We start from the raw sequence: 19,122 nt of genomic DNA on the forward strand, positions 1-19,122 counted from the left end.
CACCCCAGAATATTAGTGTTTTTCACAGCTGCAACACATTGTTGACTTGTATTCCATTTGTGATTCACTGTAACTCCCAGATACTTTTCTGCAGTATGACTGCCTAGCCAGTTATTCCCTATTTTATAGCTATGCGTTTGATTTTTTCCTTCCAAAGTATAGTACTTTGGACTTGTCTTTATTGAATTTCATTTTGTAGATTTTAGACCAATTCCCCAGTTTATCAGGGTTATTGTGAATTCTAATCCTGTCCTCCAGAGTTCTTGCAACCCCTCCCAGCTTGGTGTCCTCTGCAAACTTTACAACCACACTCTCCTCTCCATTATTCAAGCCATTAATGAACTTATTGAATAGTACTGGGCGCAGGATGGACCCCTGGGTAACCCCACTAGAGACATCTTCACAGTTTGACAGCAAACTCTTGTTAACTGTTCTTTGAGTATGGTCTTTCAACCAGCTATGTGTCCACTTTATAGTAATTTCATCTGGACCACATTTCCCTAGTTTGCCTGCAAGAATGTCATGTGGGGCTGTGTGACCTGAAAAGCCTTATTAAAATCAAGGTATCATGTCTGTAGGCCCCCCCACCCCCTTCCAATCCACTAGATCAGTAATCCTGTCAAAGAAGGAAATTAGGTTGGTTTTTGCACAATTTGTTCTTGACAAATCCATGCTGTCTGTTCATTATTTACCCTAGTATCCTCTCTACTTACAAATTGTTTGTTTGTTTGTTCCAGCACTTTTCTAGATGTCAGCCTAACTTCGATTCCAGGTCCCTTTGTTCCACTTTTTAAAAGTAGGTACTGTGTTTGCCCTTCAGTCCTCTAGGACCCAGCCAGTCCTCCATGAGTTCTTGAAGATAATCACTAATGACTGAGAGATTGCCTCAGCAAGGTCCTTGCGTGCCCTAGGATGAATTTCATCAGGCCCTGCTGATGTGAATACATTAACTGTTCTTACTCTATTTTGGCTTTTGTTCCTTCCTATTTGTTGTTAATATTAATTGTGTTGAGTATCTGTTCACCGTTAGCTTTTTTAGTGAAGACTGAGGGAAAATAGGCATTAAGCACCTCAGCCTTCTTGATATTAGCTTTCCTTTGCTGCTAAGTAGTGGATCTACAATTTCTTTCATGCTCCTAATGTTTTAAAAAAACCTCTTTTTATCTTTTATGTGCCTTGCTAGATGTATCTCATTTTGTGCCTTAGCCTTTCTGATTTTGGCCCTATATGTTTGTGCTATTCTTTTGTACTCATCCTTAGCAATTTGTGATTGTTTCCAATTTTTGTAGGATTCCTTTTTGATTTTCAGGTCATTAACGAACTCCTGATGGAGCCATATTGGCCTCTTACTGTTCTTTCTGTCTTTCCTTTGCATCGAGATGGTTGCTGTTATGCCTTTAATACTGTCTTTTTAAGAAGCAGCCAGCTCTCCTGAATGCCTTTTCCCCTCAGGTTTTCTTCCCTTGGTCCCTTACTTATCAGTTCTCTGTGGTTGTTAAATTCTACTTTTTTGAAGTCCCATGTCCTTATTCTGCTCCTCTCACTCCTTCCTTTCTTTAAAATCATGAAATCTATCGTTACATAATCACTTCCATCGAATTGAGTTCAACCTTTAGATTTGCAACCAATTCCTCCCTTTTAGGTTAACTTCCTCCACTTTCTGAAACAAGATGTTATTGGACGTTTTGTCAGTTTGCTTTTCCAACAGCTGTCTTGGTAGTTAATCCCCCATTACTACCCTGTGCTGTGTTTTGGCTATTTGTTCTAAAATCTTCCTCCACCTGATTTGGTGGTCTACAGTAGATTCATTCCGTGATATCACCCCTGATTTGTTTTGTTCTCCCTCCCCTTTTAACTTCACCCAGCGAGTTTTAACTCGTCTGCCTTCTTACCTCCTTCTGGACCTTAACCAAAAAAAAAAAAAAAAGCCCATGGCTGTCAAGTAATCACAGTTAACTCACGCAATTAACTAAAAAAAAAAAAAAAAAATCGTGATTAATAGCAGTTTTAATCGCACTTTTAAACAATAGAATGCCAGTTGAAATGTATTAAATATTTTTGGATGTTTTTCTACATTTTCAAATTACAGAACAGAATACAAAGTGTACAGTGCTCACTTTATATTATTTTTATTACAAATATTTGCACTGTGAAAATGATAAAGAAAAGAAATAGTATTTTTCAATACAATACCATAATGCAGTCTCTTTATTCTGAAACTTACAAATGTAGATTTTTTTAAATTACGTAACTGTACTCAAAAACAAAACAATGTAAAACTTTAGAGCCTACAAGTCCACTCAGTCCTACTTGTTGTTCAGCCAATCGCTAAGACAAGCAAGTTTGTTTAAATTTACAGGAGGTAATGCTGCCGGCTTCCTATTTACAATGTCACCTGAAAGTGAGTAGAGGCATTCACATGGCACTTTTGTAGCCATCATTGCAAGGTATTTATGTACCAGATATACTAAACATTCGTATGCCCCTTCATGCTTTTGCCACCATTCCAGAGGACATGCTTCCATGCTCATGACGCTCGTTTAAAAAAAAAAAAAGGATTAATTAAATTGACAGAACTCCTTGGGGGAGAATAGTATGTCTACTGCTCTGTTTTGCCCGCATTCTGCCGTATATTTCATGTTATAGCAGTCATGGACGATGACCCAGCACATGTTGTTCATTTTAAGAACACTTTCACGGCAGATTTGACAAAATGCAAAGAAGATACTAATGTAAGATTTCTAAAGATAGCTACAGCACTCATCCCAAGGTTTAAGAATCTGAAGTGCCTTCCAAAATCTGAGAGGGATGAGGTGTGGAGCATGCTTTCAGAAGTCTTAAAAGAGGAACACTCTGATGTGGAAACTGCAGAACCCGAACCACTAAAAAGAAAATCAACCTTCTGCTGGTAGCATCTGACTCAAATGAGGAAAGTGAACATGCACGGGTCTGCTTTGCTTTTGATCGTTATCAAGCAGAACCCCTCATTAGCATGGATGCATGTCCTTTGGAATGGTAGTTGAAGCATGAAGGGACATGTCTCTTTAATGCATCTGGCATGTAAATATATTGCAACGCCTGCGACAACAGTGCATGTGAACACCTTTTCTCACTTTCAGGTGACATTGTAAACAAGAAGCGGGCAGCATTATCTCCTGCAAATGTAAACAAACTTGTTTGTCTGAGTGACTGAACAAGAAGTAGGACAGAGTAGACTTGTAGGCTCTAAAGTTTTACATTTTATTTTTGAATTCAGTTTTTTTTTGTGCATAATTCTACATTTGTAAGTTCAGATTTCATGATGAAGAGATTGTATTACAGTACTTGTATGAGGTGAATTGAAAAATACTATTTTGTTTCTATAGCACAAATATTTGTATTAAAAATTAATATAAAGTGAGCACTGTACGCTTTGTGTTATATGTTGTAATTGAAATCAGTATATTTGAAAATGTAGAAAATATCCAAAAATATTTAAAATTAATTAAGGTATTCAAATAAATGGTATTCTGTTGTTTAACAGTGTGATTAATTTTTTTAAACGTTTGATGGCACTAAAAAAAATAAAAAAATCAAACAAAGTGGGGCCATCAGATTTCTTAGGAGAGGTGCAAATAAAATATTGAACCCTGAACCTAAGTCCTCTCTTCCCTCCATCCTCCTTCAGTCCTGTTACCTCCCCTTCTTCCCACCCTCTATTTCAGGTAAAAGAAGCTTTTCTCCTCATCATGTAATATATAGATTTTCTTTGTTTTTTCCATTGCCCTGTTTCCATTTGCTTATTGGCAAAATCCTCGTCCTCTCCCCAAATTCAGATTTGAACTGCAATATAAACTAATATATTACAGCAAAGAGCAGGAACTAATATATTACTAGGAGTGGATGAGTCATTACACAAACTAAAAGCTATTTCCCCATGCTAATTTTCCCCCTACTGTTACTCACACCTTCTTGTCAACTGTTTGAAATTGGCCATCCTGATTATCACTACAAAAGTTTTGTTTTTTCTCCTGCTGGTAATAGCCTACCTTAATTGATTATTCTCGTTAGAGTTGGTATGGCAACACCCATTTTTTCCCATGTTTGGGGTGTGTGTGTGTGTGTATGTGTGTCTTCCTACTGTACTTTCCACTGCATGCATCTGATGAAGTGGGCTTTAGCCCACGAAAGCTTATGCTCAAATAAATTTGTTAGTGTCTAAGGTGCCACAAGTACTCCTTGTTCTTTTTGCTGCTACAGACTATCACGGCTACCACTCTGAAACCTATAATATATTATTACAGTTCAGCAGCAAAGAGGTTTGCTCACCTGTAAGAAGGGGAAAGGAGGGAAGGTAGAAATGAAACAGGGCCACAAGATTTTCTAACTTATAAACAGTGTATATTTTAACAGTTTGAAAGCCCATTTCCTTGGGTTCAAAGGCTAACTGAAGTCAGCTTTAATGTTCCCCTCTCACTTCATCATTTTTTTTAAAACTCTAAAATAAAATCTCCCTCTGGGTTTCCCAGTGCATTTAGTGTTTGCTTTGGATTGTTTGTGCATGACATGTGTGAGCAACTCTGATCAGGAATTAACTTGTATAGTGCTGAACACATGTTGAAGTTTTACTTTTTTTTGAAGCTTGCATATTTGATGTTTCAGTATAATAACTTGAGGGGACTTCTTTTGTGAGGTCATAGTCATAACCTAAATTGAATAAGTAGTCATATGCTCCTGGCTTGTATGGTTATTTCATAACCTGAGGGTGCTTCCTGTTTTTCCTTATTTTTTGCCTTGTAATATATAGCTTGTTTGTTCAGTAAAGTTTTACTTTTCCACTCAGCTGTACTTCTACCTTTGACCTAGCCATATTGAAATGTTCAGGACTTTCCCCACGTTGCTGTCTAGCACAGCAAGACTGTGTCTCAGTACTCATTCCTGATGTAATGAAGACATAGGGAAGATTGAACCAAATGTTCTTTGTGGATCTGTCTTCTCTCCCTGAGTCCTCATTCAACCTCTGAGTCAGAGCTCAACTATCTATTGCCGCTATGAAGAACAGAGCTGTTTGATTATTGGCTCCTGTTATTGTTTTCTTAATGGGAACAATTAATTGCATTATGGAACAACGGCAGTGGCTCTTGAGGTTCCATTTTTAAGCCTGGTTTTGGTTCGCACTCTGTAATTGACACATAGTCATAACTACCTCAGAACTGACAAGTTTTATTTGGGTAGAGGTAGAAGTCCTCTATAAAATTTGAAGCGATATAAGACACGAGCTAATATCACAAACCTTGTCTCTTAATAGCTCTGACTTAGGTACCTGTAAAAATAGATCGGTTAAACATACAAGTTCCAAAATTCTTCTAACTTTTGTCCCCACTTTGTAGGAAAAAATCTGCAAACTAGTTGGTGTTCAGGATCAAAATTTAGTTTAATGTGAAACTGTAAAAATGATTACCACTTTAGTAATGTTAGAAAATGTGCATTTAGTATAGTGTGTCAAATGACTGCTGGAGACGTTAGCTTTCATTTAGAAAAAAGAAATCTTTGGCTCCCTTTTTGGCAGAGATAGACCTTAAAATGTAACATGAACACTAGAGAGGCTTGTCAAGAGAAAAGAGAGCCTTTTTTAAAAAAAATCTAAGGGCATCCCAAGGGGGCTGTTGAATTTCCTAAGGCTCAAAGGGGATTCAAGGCACTTGTAGGGAATATGAGCCCCTGATAAGTCTCAAAGGTTGCTGGTGGCTTTATACAGCTTACCCAGATGGAGCAATATGTCACAGTTGCAGGGCCGGCTGCGCCTCTGTCCCCTTCATGGTCTCTGAATGCACCCCCTTAAGTGTCAGGCCTCCTGCCTTGACCTCTTCTGAGGTGGAAGCATGTAGTTTGCCCAGTCTTAGACCAGACTCTGGGCTATGGAACTCAGATACAGAATATCCACCATGCTTACCCAGGTGAGCGTGCACTTTGAACACGCAGATGTTAGTTAGTTTCCCTTCAGAAAGCTGATGGAGGTAATTAGACAATCTGGCTGGCTGGGTTAAGGAGCCAATTAGCCCAAGGCTAATAAGGAGGCAGGAAGGAAGTCCCGTGGAGAGAGAAAAGAGAGGGGACCAGGGCTAGTTGAGCTCAGTTACATGGAGGCCTCAAGGGAGGAGACATCTCTGTTCCCCATAGATCCTGGGCAGAGGACAAAAAAGCACTGTTGGTGCTGTAAATAAGATGGTTGCCTGGAGATTGTTGTGGAAATGGTGGAGGGAACTTAAAAGGATATGGCGAAGGCACAACCACTGGAGTCCAGGCTGTCTGTTCTCCCTTTTTTTTCCATTTCATAAATGCCATAAAGTGTTAACTGAGTAATTTTTAAGCACCCAAAAATTTGCTAAACACTTTAAAAATAAATAAACACATGGTTCTCACCATGTAGAACTTTTAACGTAATTCCATATAATTAACCTAAGTTCCAGTACAATGATGAGTATTTTTATGTTCTATTTCTACCTAAATAATGACAAACATTCCGGCTAAAACACACTTTTAATGTTTCCATTTAAAGTTTTCCATCCATTGTTGCTTGTTCATATTGAGTGAAGAAGTTTCTTGGAACAGACACTTATCGAATCTACATTTACTGTTTATGAAAACAAATCTTTATTTTTAAAAAAGTTATCAAACTTTTATTTTCAGATGTGTTTAGATGGTATTTTCTTTTGCATTGCTTGACTTTTCTTTGGCTTGACTGCCTTGCCACTTGCACTGCATGCTTAATTTTTAATTGTGAGTACTGTGCATAGAATCTATGTTCATATGTATAAAATATATAATTTAAAAATATCTTCAGCTGTGTATTGTTGAAGCCAATCCAGATAATGCACTTGATCTATTTTGTCAGTACTGGCATTTGAATCTGTCAGGACGGTCCTGAGGTTAGTAGAAATGTTACAGCAGAGAGAGAGTTTTGTGCTCTTGCGAAAATGTGTGAAATCAGAGCTTGTTTCTTCTTGCCCAATATGTACCTTGTCTAAGGACAACACTTTGCTCTCACTCCAGTGCTTGGATCTACAACAGGTGGCAAAATGAATAAGGTTCCAGTCTCGCTAGGTGCAGATCATCCATAACTCTCCTTGGCTTCAGTAATAGGAGGTGAGGATGCCTAGCTCACAGGGTTGAACCCTAAATGACTAGTTTTCAGTAATTTACCAAAGATAGGGCATGCTGTAACTCCCCCCACCCCTTTCAGTATGTGTCTATGCACCTCTACACCCTTCTGCATTTTGTATTGCTTGGGTGATTCCTGTTTATCTAGGTATTTAAATCATCCCTCATGGTTGTAGTTAGGGGGCTGTGGTGCATATTTGATTTTGTTTTTACACTGCCCTTTGGACTGTGATATTTTGAGTAGGAGATAATCCTGCTTAAATTTCTGATGCTTTTTGCCTAACAATTCCATTCCTTTGTCTAAGTTGACTGTCTTTCCCTAAGGTCTGTTTGGATCTTTCTTGGTGCTCTTCTACACAGCTTACTTGTACAGTCTACCTTCAAGGTCAGGTTTTATGCGTGTCATGGCCAGCTGTCTTAAACATGTATGATAGTGTTCTTAAAACCAGGCAGGTATACTTTCATCCAGTATTTAGTTAGCCAGTGACAATGTGTTCTGTATTTTGCTTTGGGCTACAGTACTGTCAGCAGATTAGTGACTTCAGTCAGAGCATTTTGGTAGAATGTCCAACGTCCTATATTTCTTCAGGTGCATAGTGAAACAAGGACTGCCTCCTCCAATTCTCGGGGTTTTTTTAGAGCCAACATCTCATCTACAAACCCAAATTTTCCATTTCCATCCAACTCCACAACATCCTGTGCTTGTGTCAAAAGTTGACAAACCAGGTAAAGCTGCTGCCTTTTTTCCTTCTGTTGGCTATGTCAATATGACCTTAATTCTTGTCACCAAGGCAAATCACAGTTCCTGATATCTGGTAAGTTGAGTTGGCCACACTGAATGGACCAGAGCTGCTGTTATCCTGTGCCATCTTCCATGCAACTGGGGGATAAAGGGAAGAGATGTTTTACTACAGAATTGCAGACAGCCATAAAAGAATTGTGCTATGATGATCTGGCATTTCATTGTGATTATGTCAAAAGTGGTATCAGTGACTTAATTCTGGAATGATTCCATGCAAGTCTTGGTCAGGCATTTGTTTGATTGATATATAGTAATCCCTTTAATTTCAATTAATGTTTTTCGTGGAATGTCAGGAACTGCTCAGAATCTACTCCTGGGAGAATTCTGTGCCACTGCACATGTGCAGAATTCATGTCCCCCACAGATCTCCCTCCTCCCCCGCAGAAAATAGATTCTGCTGGGGAGTCGTTGCAGTTACACCTTTCATCCACCAGGGGGTGCTGTGGCACCAGAAGAGAGGGCAGCCGTTTCAGGGCCAGAGCAGCGGCTGCCTTTCCATAGCACCCTGCCAGTGGGGCCAAGTAAGGAGGGATATGGGGGGGACAGACAGAGCGGTGCACATGGGGCTGCTGGGGGGGGTCACATGGACTGGGGTTCAGAAGGGCTAGTGAGGGTATAGGAGCTAGTGGGTGACAGCATTGAGCTATGGTCTGAATGTGAGTGGGGGTGAAGGGTCACAAGGGGCTGGACCTGGCAGGGTGCAGGCCCAAATGGGGACAAAGGAGTGGCTGAATGGGGATGCAGGGACATGGGGATGGGGGCAGATGTGCCTGACTGAATGGGAGAGGCTAGGCGTCACCCAGGGTCTCCATGGGGGAGGCTCCCAACTCCGTAACAATCCCCCTCCCTTGACCCCCACCCCCTAAAATCCTAACTTCTTCTATGTGTCTACCATCCACACACAACCCTCCAAATTCACGCCCAGGCTGCTCCTTAGCCATTACTTCCATCTCCCTTAGATCCTTCATTACCCTTGACTCCCAGAAACTTACGCACTGATTCTGAAAGGTGCAGGAAATATGTTTCTGTATTGTAGTTTAAATGAATTATTATTCATAGTTCTTTATTAATATGCCTAGTAAGGAATCTGTTTGTCAAATAACATTTCCTGAATCTTTTTTGTTGCCTGTATTGTTACAGACCTAGTTGCTGACAGGTATTTTGAAATAAATTACCAAAATAATTGAAACTGGTGTGATTATATTGTTTTATTTTGAGAAATAAAATATGCTGAATTTTAAAATATTGTGCACAGAATTTGTAATGTTTTGGGTCAGAATTCACCCAGAAGTAAGCATCAAAGGAATTCTGTACACTTGGACCTTGTTTGTATAGTTAAAATGTTAGAATTGGTCTGTATTCTTGGAAATGTTAGTGTCCACACTAGCAATCCTTCATTTGCAGTTCTCTGCAGCCAAACACAACAGCATAGTAAAGCCACGCAAGTATACCATCCCCTGGGAACACAGTTTACAATTCCCAGCATAAATGCCATGTCCTGTAGCAAAGGGGAATGTCCCAAGGAGCGACTGGTGTGCTTTAAGAAATAGTGGAAGAACTAATCACGACATGATCAAGTTTCGCAGCACTTTTCTTGTAATGTTATAAGCTAGCATAGGCTAAAACAATACACAGTTTTTCTTGTAAAATGGCTACCATGTACAGTATAAAGGTTTGTAGCTATTTCGTGTGTAGTTGCTTGAGGTTAAGTCTTCATTACTGCTGTGGAGAAGGGAGGCCACAGAGCAATGTGGCAGGCTGCGCTTTGCATCTCCACTCTTCCCTAACCTTAACCCCTGTTGGCAGTATGCATCCTCCTGCGCAGATCTCAACTTGGCTATCCCGCCAGTGCTCTTGTTAACAGTTTGAAGACCACCCCCCAAATTCTTACCCTGCTGCTCCAGTTCCCTTCCTCTGCTTCCGATTCCTTCCTTGACATTTCCCACTTTTGCAGGGTTGCCTCAACCTGTCTCTCTGCAGGTGTGAGGCCATGATTCAATTTCCCCCTCTCTGTGCCTCTGGGATAAATCATATGACTAGAGTTCCAATATAAAACCTCCCCTTCTGGGGTTTGGTTTACCAATATATGTACTTCAGTACTTGAACCACAAACCCATTCCTCTCTGTGTCTCATCCTCAGTCTTTCACAGGCTCTAGTAGGAGGCCTGCACATTCATACTCGTTTCCTGGGTATCAGAGTTCACAGCAGTTCTATCACTCCTCAGCAGCAAGGGTCCTCCACAGATCTCCTGCAAGGTTCTGTGAAAAGTACTTTTGCCCCTCTTGACTGCAGGTGTCCACAGTAATTTCAGGCAGTCCCTGACCTCTCACCAGCTCTAGCCAAGGCCCCACCTTCCCCAGCCTTCTTATTATACTGAAACATCAAATATGCTTTGTTTTCATCACTGGAATGTTACTACATTCATTGCAAACTCAAGGAATTAAGCCCCCCCCCCTTTTTTTTTTGCTAATAGTAGAATTCTGGTGGGAACGAAGATGTTATGTGGTGGTCATCCTGGTTATGTGGAATCTGATCAACCACCACTGGCAAATAACTATTAGGTATCTTTCTTGCTGTACTGGTATTCATTTAAAGGAGGAAAAAAAAAAGGAAACTTTTTAGCTCATCTAAGCCACTTTTAGTCCAAAGCAATGATTTCTTGGCATGCTTAGTTTTTAAAATGGGCATAATGTGTATGTCCTTGTCTGTATATAGTTGCTTGACCTTTTGAAATATTGGTTATTTTAGGATTATATTGTCTGGTATTGTACATGTGTGACATTGAAGAGCTGACTTCCATTCCCAAAACACATGATTTAAGCAATGCTTAACTATACAAGGCTGGTTCTAAATAAATGTTCTTTAAATATCTATTTTCAAAACTAAAAAAATCAAAGGTTTCTTTCTTCGACCTGTCCTTCCTTACCTTGGCATCCTAAAGCTTTTCAAGGAACTCCAGCAGCTAAACTGCATATTATTATGGTGATGAAATAGCTTAAAGGGCTCTCTCCTCAGTTTCTTGAGGACCCTTGTTGATAATACAGTGGATATCCAGCTGAATTCCTTCAAGACCTGCCTACCTCTTTACTGCCTTTTGGCAATGGTTTTGCAGTGAGCTCTGCTGCCATTAGTAATCTTCTAGAATTCTTTGAGACATGAGAGGAAACTTTAAATAATTCAGCAATGAAGAATCTTCCACCCGGAGTCTGTATAGAACTATATGTGCAGAGCTTGTTACTCTTGTAGATTACTTGGTTACTCTCAGCAAGGATCCATAGACTTACCAGTTGGTGGGCTTCCCAACTTCTGTGTAAGCAGGGGGCAGAATAGATACGGTGGAAGATTACTGTTTGCCTTTTATTGCAAGGCAACGCAAACAGATTAGAGATGACCAGAAAACGGTCTTTCCCTCCTGTGAAAAACTTGGAAATGTTGTGTCTCCTCTTCCGCCGCGCCCCATTCCCCTCCTCCCCCCCAACATCCTGAATCGGGGAAAAAGGGTTAAAAAAGAAAAGAAAATGGTGAAACTTTTTTTTGCCGGAGGGAAAAGATTCTGGTGTGGGAGAATGGAATTTTTTTGATCTGCTGCCTGTCTTCCAAGGAGGACTGCCATGAGACCGGGCAGCCAGTTGTGCCCATGTTCCCTAATAGCTTGCTAGGTACGCTGCCTAGGAACTGGGGAGGAAGGTGGGTGACCTGGCAGTAAACCAGGGATGTTGGTTCTAAATTTCAGTTGGCTTATCTACACAGGATGTTACTGCTCTGGAACTTTCTGGGTGCTGTAGCAGCATCCGGTTACTGCGCGTCAAACTAGTGCACTGAGGGTTCACGCTTTGGCTTGCTGTGCGGTAACGTCTTGTTTAGATAAGCCTGTTCAAATCAACACCTTCCCGCAGAAGACTGATTTTTGATGAATTGATATTTTCTGACTGGAAAAATATTCTGTTGGTAAGTAATCTGTTCAGCTCTAAAACAGATGAGGTATGGGTTTATTTAGAAATAGTAAGTTTTACGCACAATTAGTGAAGTATTACATCTCAGGGCAGCTGTAGCTGTATAATGAATTGTCAACAGTGGTTTCTACTGATTCATTCTGTAGGCAACAAGCATTGCAAAGATAAACTACAAGAGTGTCTAGAAGACACAAATTGAAACTTTCTGTTTATGTAGGCAGTGTCATTTGTGCAACTCCATTTTAAATGGGGCGAAAGATGCTGGCAACCTTTATCACGGATTTACAATGACTATACAAATATGGTCTGTGGTGAAACATGACATTCAAGATTTCTGCTTAAGAGTGAACTTGTTTTTTGCCAGATGGTAAACATTTAGTTTTTTTAATATGGGGAAAAGCATTTACTTGTTTTGGATGCCTATGTAGAGATAAAAAAAAAACACCCACTGATTAAATCTCGCATAAGAGCAAAGTTAAGGACAGTATCAGTCTGGGCATAAAGACCAACATATAAGGCCAGAGAGGAAGGGTGGCCTAGTGATTAGGGTACTGTCCTGGGATGGGGGAGACCTAGGTTCAATTCCCTGCTCCACCATAGACTTTCTATGTGACCCTGGGCAAGTCACTTAGTTTCTCTGTGCCTCAGTTCCAGTCTGTAAAATGGAGATAATAGTACTTCCTTATCTCATAGGATAAATCCATTAAAGATTGAGAGGCACTCCAATACGGAGGGGCATATAAGTACTATGGATGGAAAAGATATTAAAGAAGTGACTGATTTTGGTTGCATCAGCTTTTCGGTTTTCAACCGGTGATGCTTTAAAGGGACCTTGTTTTCGGATGGTGTGTGATCAGCAGTTTTTTTAAAATTAGGCCCATTTCAGTGTTAAGGTGAACCACCCAAAATCCCTCATCAGTCTTTAAAATCTTGGTCTGAAATCTTTTGCCTCTTTTTTTTTTTTTTATGACAATACTACTGATATTTATATATATTATTTTTATTGTTCTTGAATGGTGAATAACAAGGGTGACACCCACTACCTGGAGTATGTATATTCTGTGATTCTGCATTGATTACATTTGCTGTGGAATCCACCACTTGATGGATAATTATGTCCCATAATATAATTTTATTGTTGTTTAAATTGTGTTTAATGGCTGTGAAGAAGGATACCGGAAACTTGGGTTTCAATGCATGCTGAAGTAGTATGTTCTTGCTGAGTCTGCGATATGTTTTGCAAAATTTCCAGTCTGCCACACCAGTGCATCAGAATCCAGTGATCTTGCAGTAGTACTTAGATGCAGACTGCTGTGCACTACGTGGATGGGAGCCCTGATCTTCTGTCCAGGTGCTACAGTTATATTGTATCATGCTGTGTTAAGAGTGCTGTAATAAACAAAACAGCGTGAGATAAGACTGATCTGTCCCTACTTTTCCTCTCAAAGTCTATCTGGATGACTGCAACTACACATAGAATTTGTACAATAAAAGCTATACCTAAGTCTTGAAGTGAAAAACTACAGAAGAATTCTGACTTATTTGTATCCTGACTTGACAGACCTCCCCATTTATAGCAGGTTGCTGTAGCTTTGAAGCTCCTATGAGGCTACATGTACATTATGACCTGGGGTGCGATTCCTCTACGCTGTATACACATACTTATACTAGCTTTCATCAAGCTACTGTGAGTATAAAAATCAGGGTAGCAGCAGTGGAGATATATGGCTGAATAATGCAGGGTACCAGTCTGCCTGAAACCAGTAGGTATATACTCGGCATGGCTTTGCCATGCCTCCACTGCCACTGCCTGTGGTACCGTGGCTACGTCACTATTTATACTTGCGGCAGCTTGATGAAAGCTAGCACGAGTTTGTGTACATGAGCAGGAGAATCACACCCCTCGCTCCTAGCGTAGACATAGCGCAAGGGTTTGACGTTAAGCTCTTTCACAGCTATAGGAGTACCATAGGGCTGTAGCTCTGCGGATACAGTTTTGCTGTAGACTTTAGTCCTGAGGAGAGTTTAAAGCTCTTGAGGAGTTTGTGTATGGTTAAGTTAAGGGCTCCTAAGGACTGGACTCCCAGAGTTTGAGTTCCGGTCTCCATTTCAAACTGAATTGGTATCACCCAACCTGTTGGATAATCTGGCTTCTGCCTAGGGGAGGGATAGCTCAGTGGTTTGAGCTTTGGCCTGCTAAACCCAGGGTTGTAAGTTCAACCCTTGAGGAGGCCATTTAGGGATATGGGGCAAATGGGGATTGGTCCTGCTTTGAGCAGGGGGTTGGACTAGATGACCTCCTGAGGTTCCTTCCAACCCTGATATTCTATGATTCTATGTGCTATGTCATTTCAGCAGTATTAACATTGGAAATATTGGTAAGTAGCTGATCTGAAACACTTAGTGGAAACCTTTTGATACTCTGATCTTTAAATCATGTTTGTGCAGCTTTAGTGTGTGTTTGTTCTGTGGACAGAACATCATAAAGTATTAATGAACAATGAGTAATTTCTGTTTTGTACATCATGTAACAAAGTGCTCATTGTTTTATGCCATCTTCACTTTATGTGCACTCACATACATAATGGAGAAATTTGCTAACCGATGCACCTTATTAATAATAAGGCTTTCTATTAATGAAAAAAAAGTTAAATAATTACTTTGAGCTTGGCTTATTGGACTGAAAAATTAAACTAAATTGTCTTGTTTTCCGTTTAAATATTGAAGACTAGTTGGAATTGTGTAACATTTAAACATTGTTTAGGAAAATATATAGAACTAGTTCATTTTGATTTTATATAAACACATCGTTCCCTTATGCAGAGCAGCAGATCCCTGATAATTCTTTCAAAAATTAATCCCCACTTAGTTAAACTAGGAGCAGTCTGCCTGTACAATGTAGAAGGAGCTGCTTAAAGAGTCTGCCAGTATTGTTGTTTTTATTATTTTTATCTCTGTAGTACCTAAGAGCCCTTAACTGAGAGAGATTTTGAGGGGCTTTTAGTATATAAATGCATGTTTTGAATGTATTCATTGTAAAAAATGTTTTTTTTCCTCAGCAAATGTTGAATGTTTTCCTGACATATAGAACTGAAGAATTAAATATAAAAGCAAAAATGGATTTTTTTAAAGGACGGGTCATAATAAAATCTCACTTTTGAGTATTAAAACACTGTATTCTGCATTATTTTTCTCCTACAGACATACATTGGCAGTGTGGTTGTATCAATAAACCCATATAGATCGCTACCCATTTATTCACCAGAGAAAGTTGAAGAATACAGGAACAGAAACTTTTATGAACTCAGTCCTCACATGTAAGTATAGTGCAGAAGCTTTAGATTTCCACTCTACTTTGAAACAGATGGGGCCAGCTGTCTTCCTTATGTCATAGAAGATGATGTTTTTTTATCTGCTCTGGATTTTATGAGCTCAAAGTATGCAAAGTTTAATTGTAGATTTTTATTTTAAGAGAAAAGTTGAAATATTTTATTTAGTGCCTATTTCTGCATTTCATATTTAGGTTCTTAAATGCTATATGGGGGGAAGTTTCTTTCTGGTAATTGTGCAGTGGTAACCTCTGTTACAACATTGTGAAACAAATAAAACCACAGAGGCCCCTAAATGTTAAATATTTTCCAGTAATAAGTTAACTTAATACTATTGATGTACAATGGAAGCATTTAAAGTTCTGTTGTGTGGAGAGATTAGCAGTTTTACCAGTACTCCTTGTTTTGAGTGTAGCAAATGTCACTTAGAGCAGGGGGAGCTTTCAGAATGGAAGAAACTTTTTATAACCACTCATGTCCGTAATTCAAGTAAACTGTATTTACTTTCATGAGTCTCTGCAGCATTGAGCCTGTATTTTGGAAAATGACGCACATCTGTGGCCAAAAAGAGGTGAGGAGAAGGAAAGACATAAATATCGTAAGGCTTTACTTTGATGTTGTTTATAGCTTTACCTTAATCTTAAAATTTTCTCTCAGAGGCAAGATTTGGGGATTTGATTTTTTCCTTTTCATGTGTATGTATGTGAAACATAGAATTAAAATCTTACTAGAACATTTCAGTTGTCACACTTTTTCCTTCTTTTTATATAACTGAAACATTAAGGCTAAAATACAGCATTTGAAAGTATGAAAATGAATAGTTAGAGGCCTGTTTTATTTTGGTTTGCGTTCACCTTTTGTAATTCCTTGGTGGAAGTTGCAGTAGGTTTTAAGGCCTTGTCTTTATTGTGTTTTGAATGTGATTATGAAGAAATAAGTTAGTTGGTGCAGATCTGACTAGTCCTTCTCAATTAAGACACACCATGTTCGGCATCCCACAATTAAATGTGGTTAAATCCTGCACACGTACTCTTATGTGCTGGGATAAGGAATTAATGCCATTTAGCAGACATTATATAGAACACAATTTATCATGATCAACAAGATGTCAGCAGCTAGCTTGATTGTTTAAATGTTAAAGCAAGATAAAATATTGTCATGTGAACAAGGTATAATAACTCAGCCTTCCCCCGCGCCACCTTCAGTTCTTGACAAAAGTGAGGTAGATGAGATTTCAGCCTATTGTGGTATTGTACTAGAAAGCTGATCAATTTGCAGTTGGATACTTAAGGGGAGCTGCTGGGTGTGCAGTGCTTTTGAAAATCAGGCCACTCTGGGTGCCTAAATATGAACTTAAACAAAACTTTAGGCACCTTGTTTTGAAAATCTTGGTTTTAGTTTCTAGAACACATTTTAAAACTTTGACGTGGAAATTGTACTGTATACTGTTTTGTTCTGAAGTGATAAAGATCATATATGTTTGTTTGACATGCAAACTAACCTAATAATCGAATCAAATATTCTGCTCTCAGTTTGGAACCTCCTTGGACCCGAACTGTTTGACTGACGAAGGCCATGTGTATGCTATGGGGACTATAGTGGCCTAGCTACAGCCCAGTAGCTGTGCTGGCATAACTCTGTAGTGTAGACACAGCCTACAGGGATAGAAGGGTGTTTTTATCTCTGTGGGAACACCACCTCCCCAGTCGATGGAAACTAGGTCAACACAAGTATTCTTCCATCGACCTAGCTGTGTCTACACTGGGGATTAGGTTGGGATAGCTATGGTGCTCAAAGTGTGGATTTTTTATGCCCCTTAGTGCCATTGCTATGTTGTTTTTATGCCCTTGAGTGCCATTGCTATGCTAAATTTTAAGTGCAGACCAGGCCTAAGTTTACAAACTTTGGAACAGTTGCATGCCAACAGAGCTTCTAATTCTGTTAATCCTTTGAGCTGAGGCATGGAGAAGGGAATAACTCCTCAAGCTTGCTCTGCATTCTGAAAAATAGGACTATGTACTAGGTCCTATTTAGAATATAATGAATCTTATATTTCAGGCCCCATCTGTTCTTGGGAGATAGCTTTACACAAATAGGTTTTATTTAAAACAAACAAAAAACCCACTACTTCCTGAAAGCCCACTCTCTCTGCAATGCCTAATCAAGTCAATCTCAAATGTATGCAGAAGTTCTATCCTGGTTAGAGAAATGCTCACCTGTCAACTTTCAGAAGGCAATGAGTTTCAGGATAATAGGGGTGGTTATGAATGGTTTAAAATGGAAAATACAGAAGGGAATAGTAACTTGAAACACTGACAAGAAAATATTGGCAAATTATATTCAATGTGAAAAGGCATAATCAAATGGTCAACTGTTGACTTAGGGCAATAATTTCTGGAATTTAAACACTTTAAATCCACTTACTAGCAGTAGACTGAGGTGAAAGAGCATTGAACATGAGCTAATGCCAGTGGAATGTTAATTGTGTAATGTTAAGATTTTCATTGCAACTTTTGATGCAGTGCCAACTAATGATAAGTAAAATTTTTGCCTTGAACAGATGATGTGTGTCCAAATATTTGCCTTACTTGTTTCCTCTCGTATATAAAAATTACATTTTGCCGCTCATGTTAAACGATTTTTTAAGTGTGTCACAGAGGATTATACTGAAAATTGTCTATGCTGCATATCAGATGGTTTCTTTTCAAACTGAGGAAATGCCAAATATTTTACTAGATTGTAGACCAGGTGCGGGCAAACTTTTTGGCCTGAGAGCCCCATCAGATTTCCAAAATTGTATGAAGGGCTGGTTAGGGGAGGCTGTGTCTCCCCAAACAGCCAGGTGTGGCCCATCCCCGCCTCCTATCCGACCCCGCTATCCCCTGACGGCTCCCCTGGGACTCGTACCCCATCCACCACCCCCGGACCTCCCACCCCTGGATGCCCCCTGCCACCCTAGCCAACCCCCCCTCCCCCCCCGTTCCTGACTGCCCCATCCAACCCCCTGTTCCCTGCCCTCTGACCGCCCCGACCCCTATCCACACCCCTGAGCACAGCCCACGAACTCCCCTGCCCTCTATCCAACCCGCCCTGCCCCATTACCGCGCTGCCTGGAGCACCGGTGGCTGGCAGTGCTACAGCCACGCCGGCCAGAGCACGGGGTCAGGCTGTGGCTCTGCAACTCTGTTGCCCGGCTGCCCAGAGCATTGCGCTGGTGGCGCACTGAGGGTACGGGGGAGGGGTTGGGAACTAGCCTCCCAGGCCAGGAACTGAGGGGCCTGGCAGGAGGCCGTAGTTTGCCCACCTCTATTGTAGACACATTAGGTAGACACGGTCACTTTGTGCTTTGTACTGGTAGCCTGCTTGTCATGAGAGCTGAATATATGATTTCCTTTTAAATACGGTGATTGTATTGTAATGAGAACTGTAAAACGCTGTCATAACTTGTTAAAATGGTGGAGTTCTGACCAGTTTTATGGAGTCCATTTTGGAATTGTAGACACAAAGAATAAATGTTTAAATGTAAGGTTAACTATTGTTAATACCTTTTTTCTCTTCTTCAGGTCACTCTTCGTATCTTAAACAACTTTTCCTCCCTATAATGTATTGTCATTTAAACATGGCTAGGGTTCCAGGGCTTTTGGCAGATCAAAACCAACCATTCACTGTGCCTGGAACTGATACTTAAATATTGATATACAGTGGAAACCAGATCAGTTGTAGGATGTTGTGCTGCTGCTGTTGTGGCAAGGAATAAACTAGGCACAACACAGAAGAAACGGAAAGACCATTGCTAGGTGCTCACGTACCACAGTTGTGGGTGTGAAGTGAGAATTTAAGGAGAGCAGAATGACAGTTTCTATCTCGAAGAGTTTGCAGTCTCATTTTAGAATTGAT

At 40.1% G+C, this 19,122-nt stretch overlaps 1 protein-coding gene across 6 annotated transcripts in view; it reads left to right on the forward strand.

Annotated features, from left to right (window-relative positions):
• MYO1B (myosin IB) overlaps positions 1-19,122 on the forward strand; it is a 180,269-nt gene that overhangs the window by 40,154 nt on the left and 120,993 nt on the right. For 5 of the 6 annotated variants that reach the window (XM_073306214.1, XM_073306213.2, XM_073306216.2 and 2 more), the window contains exon 3: positions 15,098-15,213. The exons of the other annotated variant lie outside the window; for it this stretch is intronic. In XM_073306214.1, the coding sequence (XP_073162315.1) occupies positions 15,098-15,213 (116 nt within the window). The remainder of the gene's footprint in view (positions 1-15,097; positions 15,214-19,122) is intronic. 6 annotated transcript variants of the gene reach the window in all.

The sequence above is a fragment of the Lepidochelys kempii genome, chromosome 11 (genome assembly GCF_965140285.1).
Source record: "Lepidochelys kempii isolate rLepKem1 chromosome 11, rLepKem1.hap1, whole genome shotgun sequence".
Taxonomy (NCBI): Eukaryota; Metazoa; Chordata; order Testudines; family Cheloniidae; genus Lepidochelys; species Lepidochelys kempii.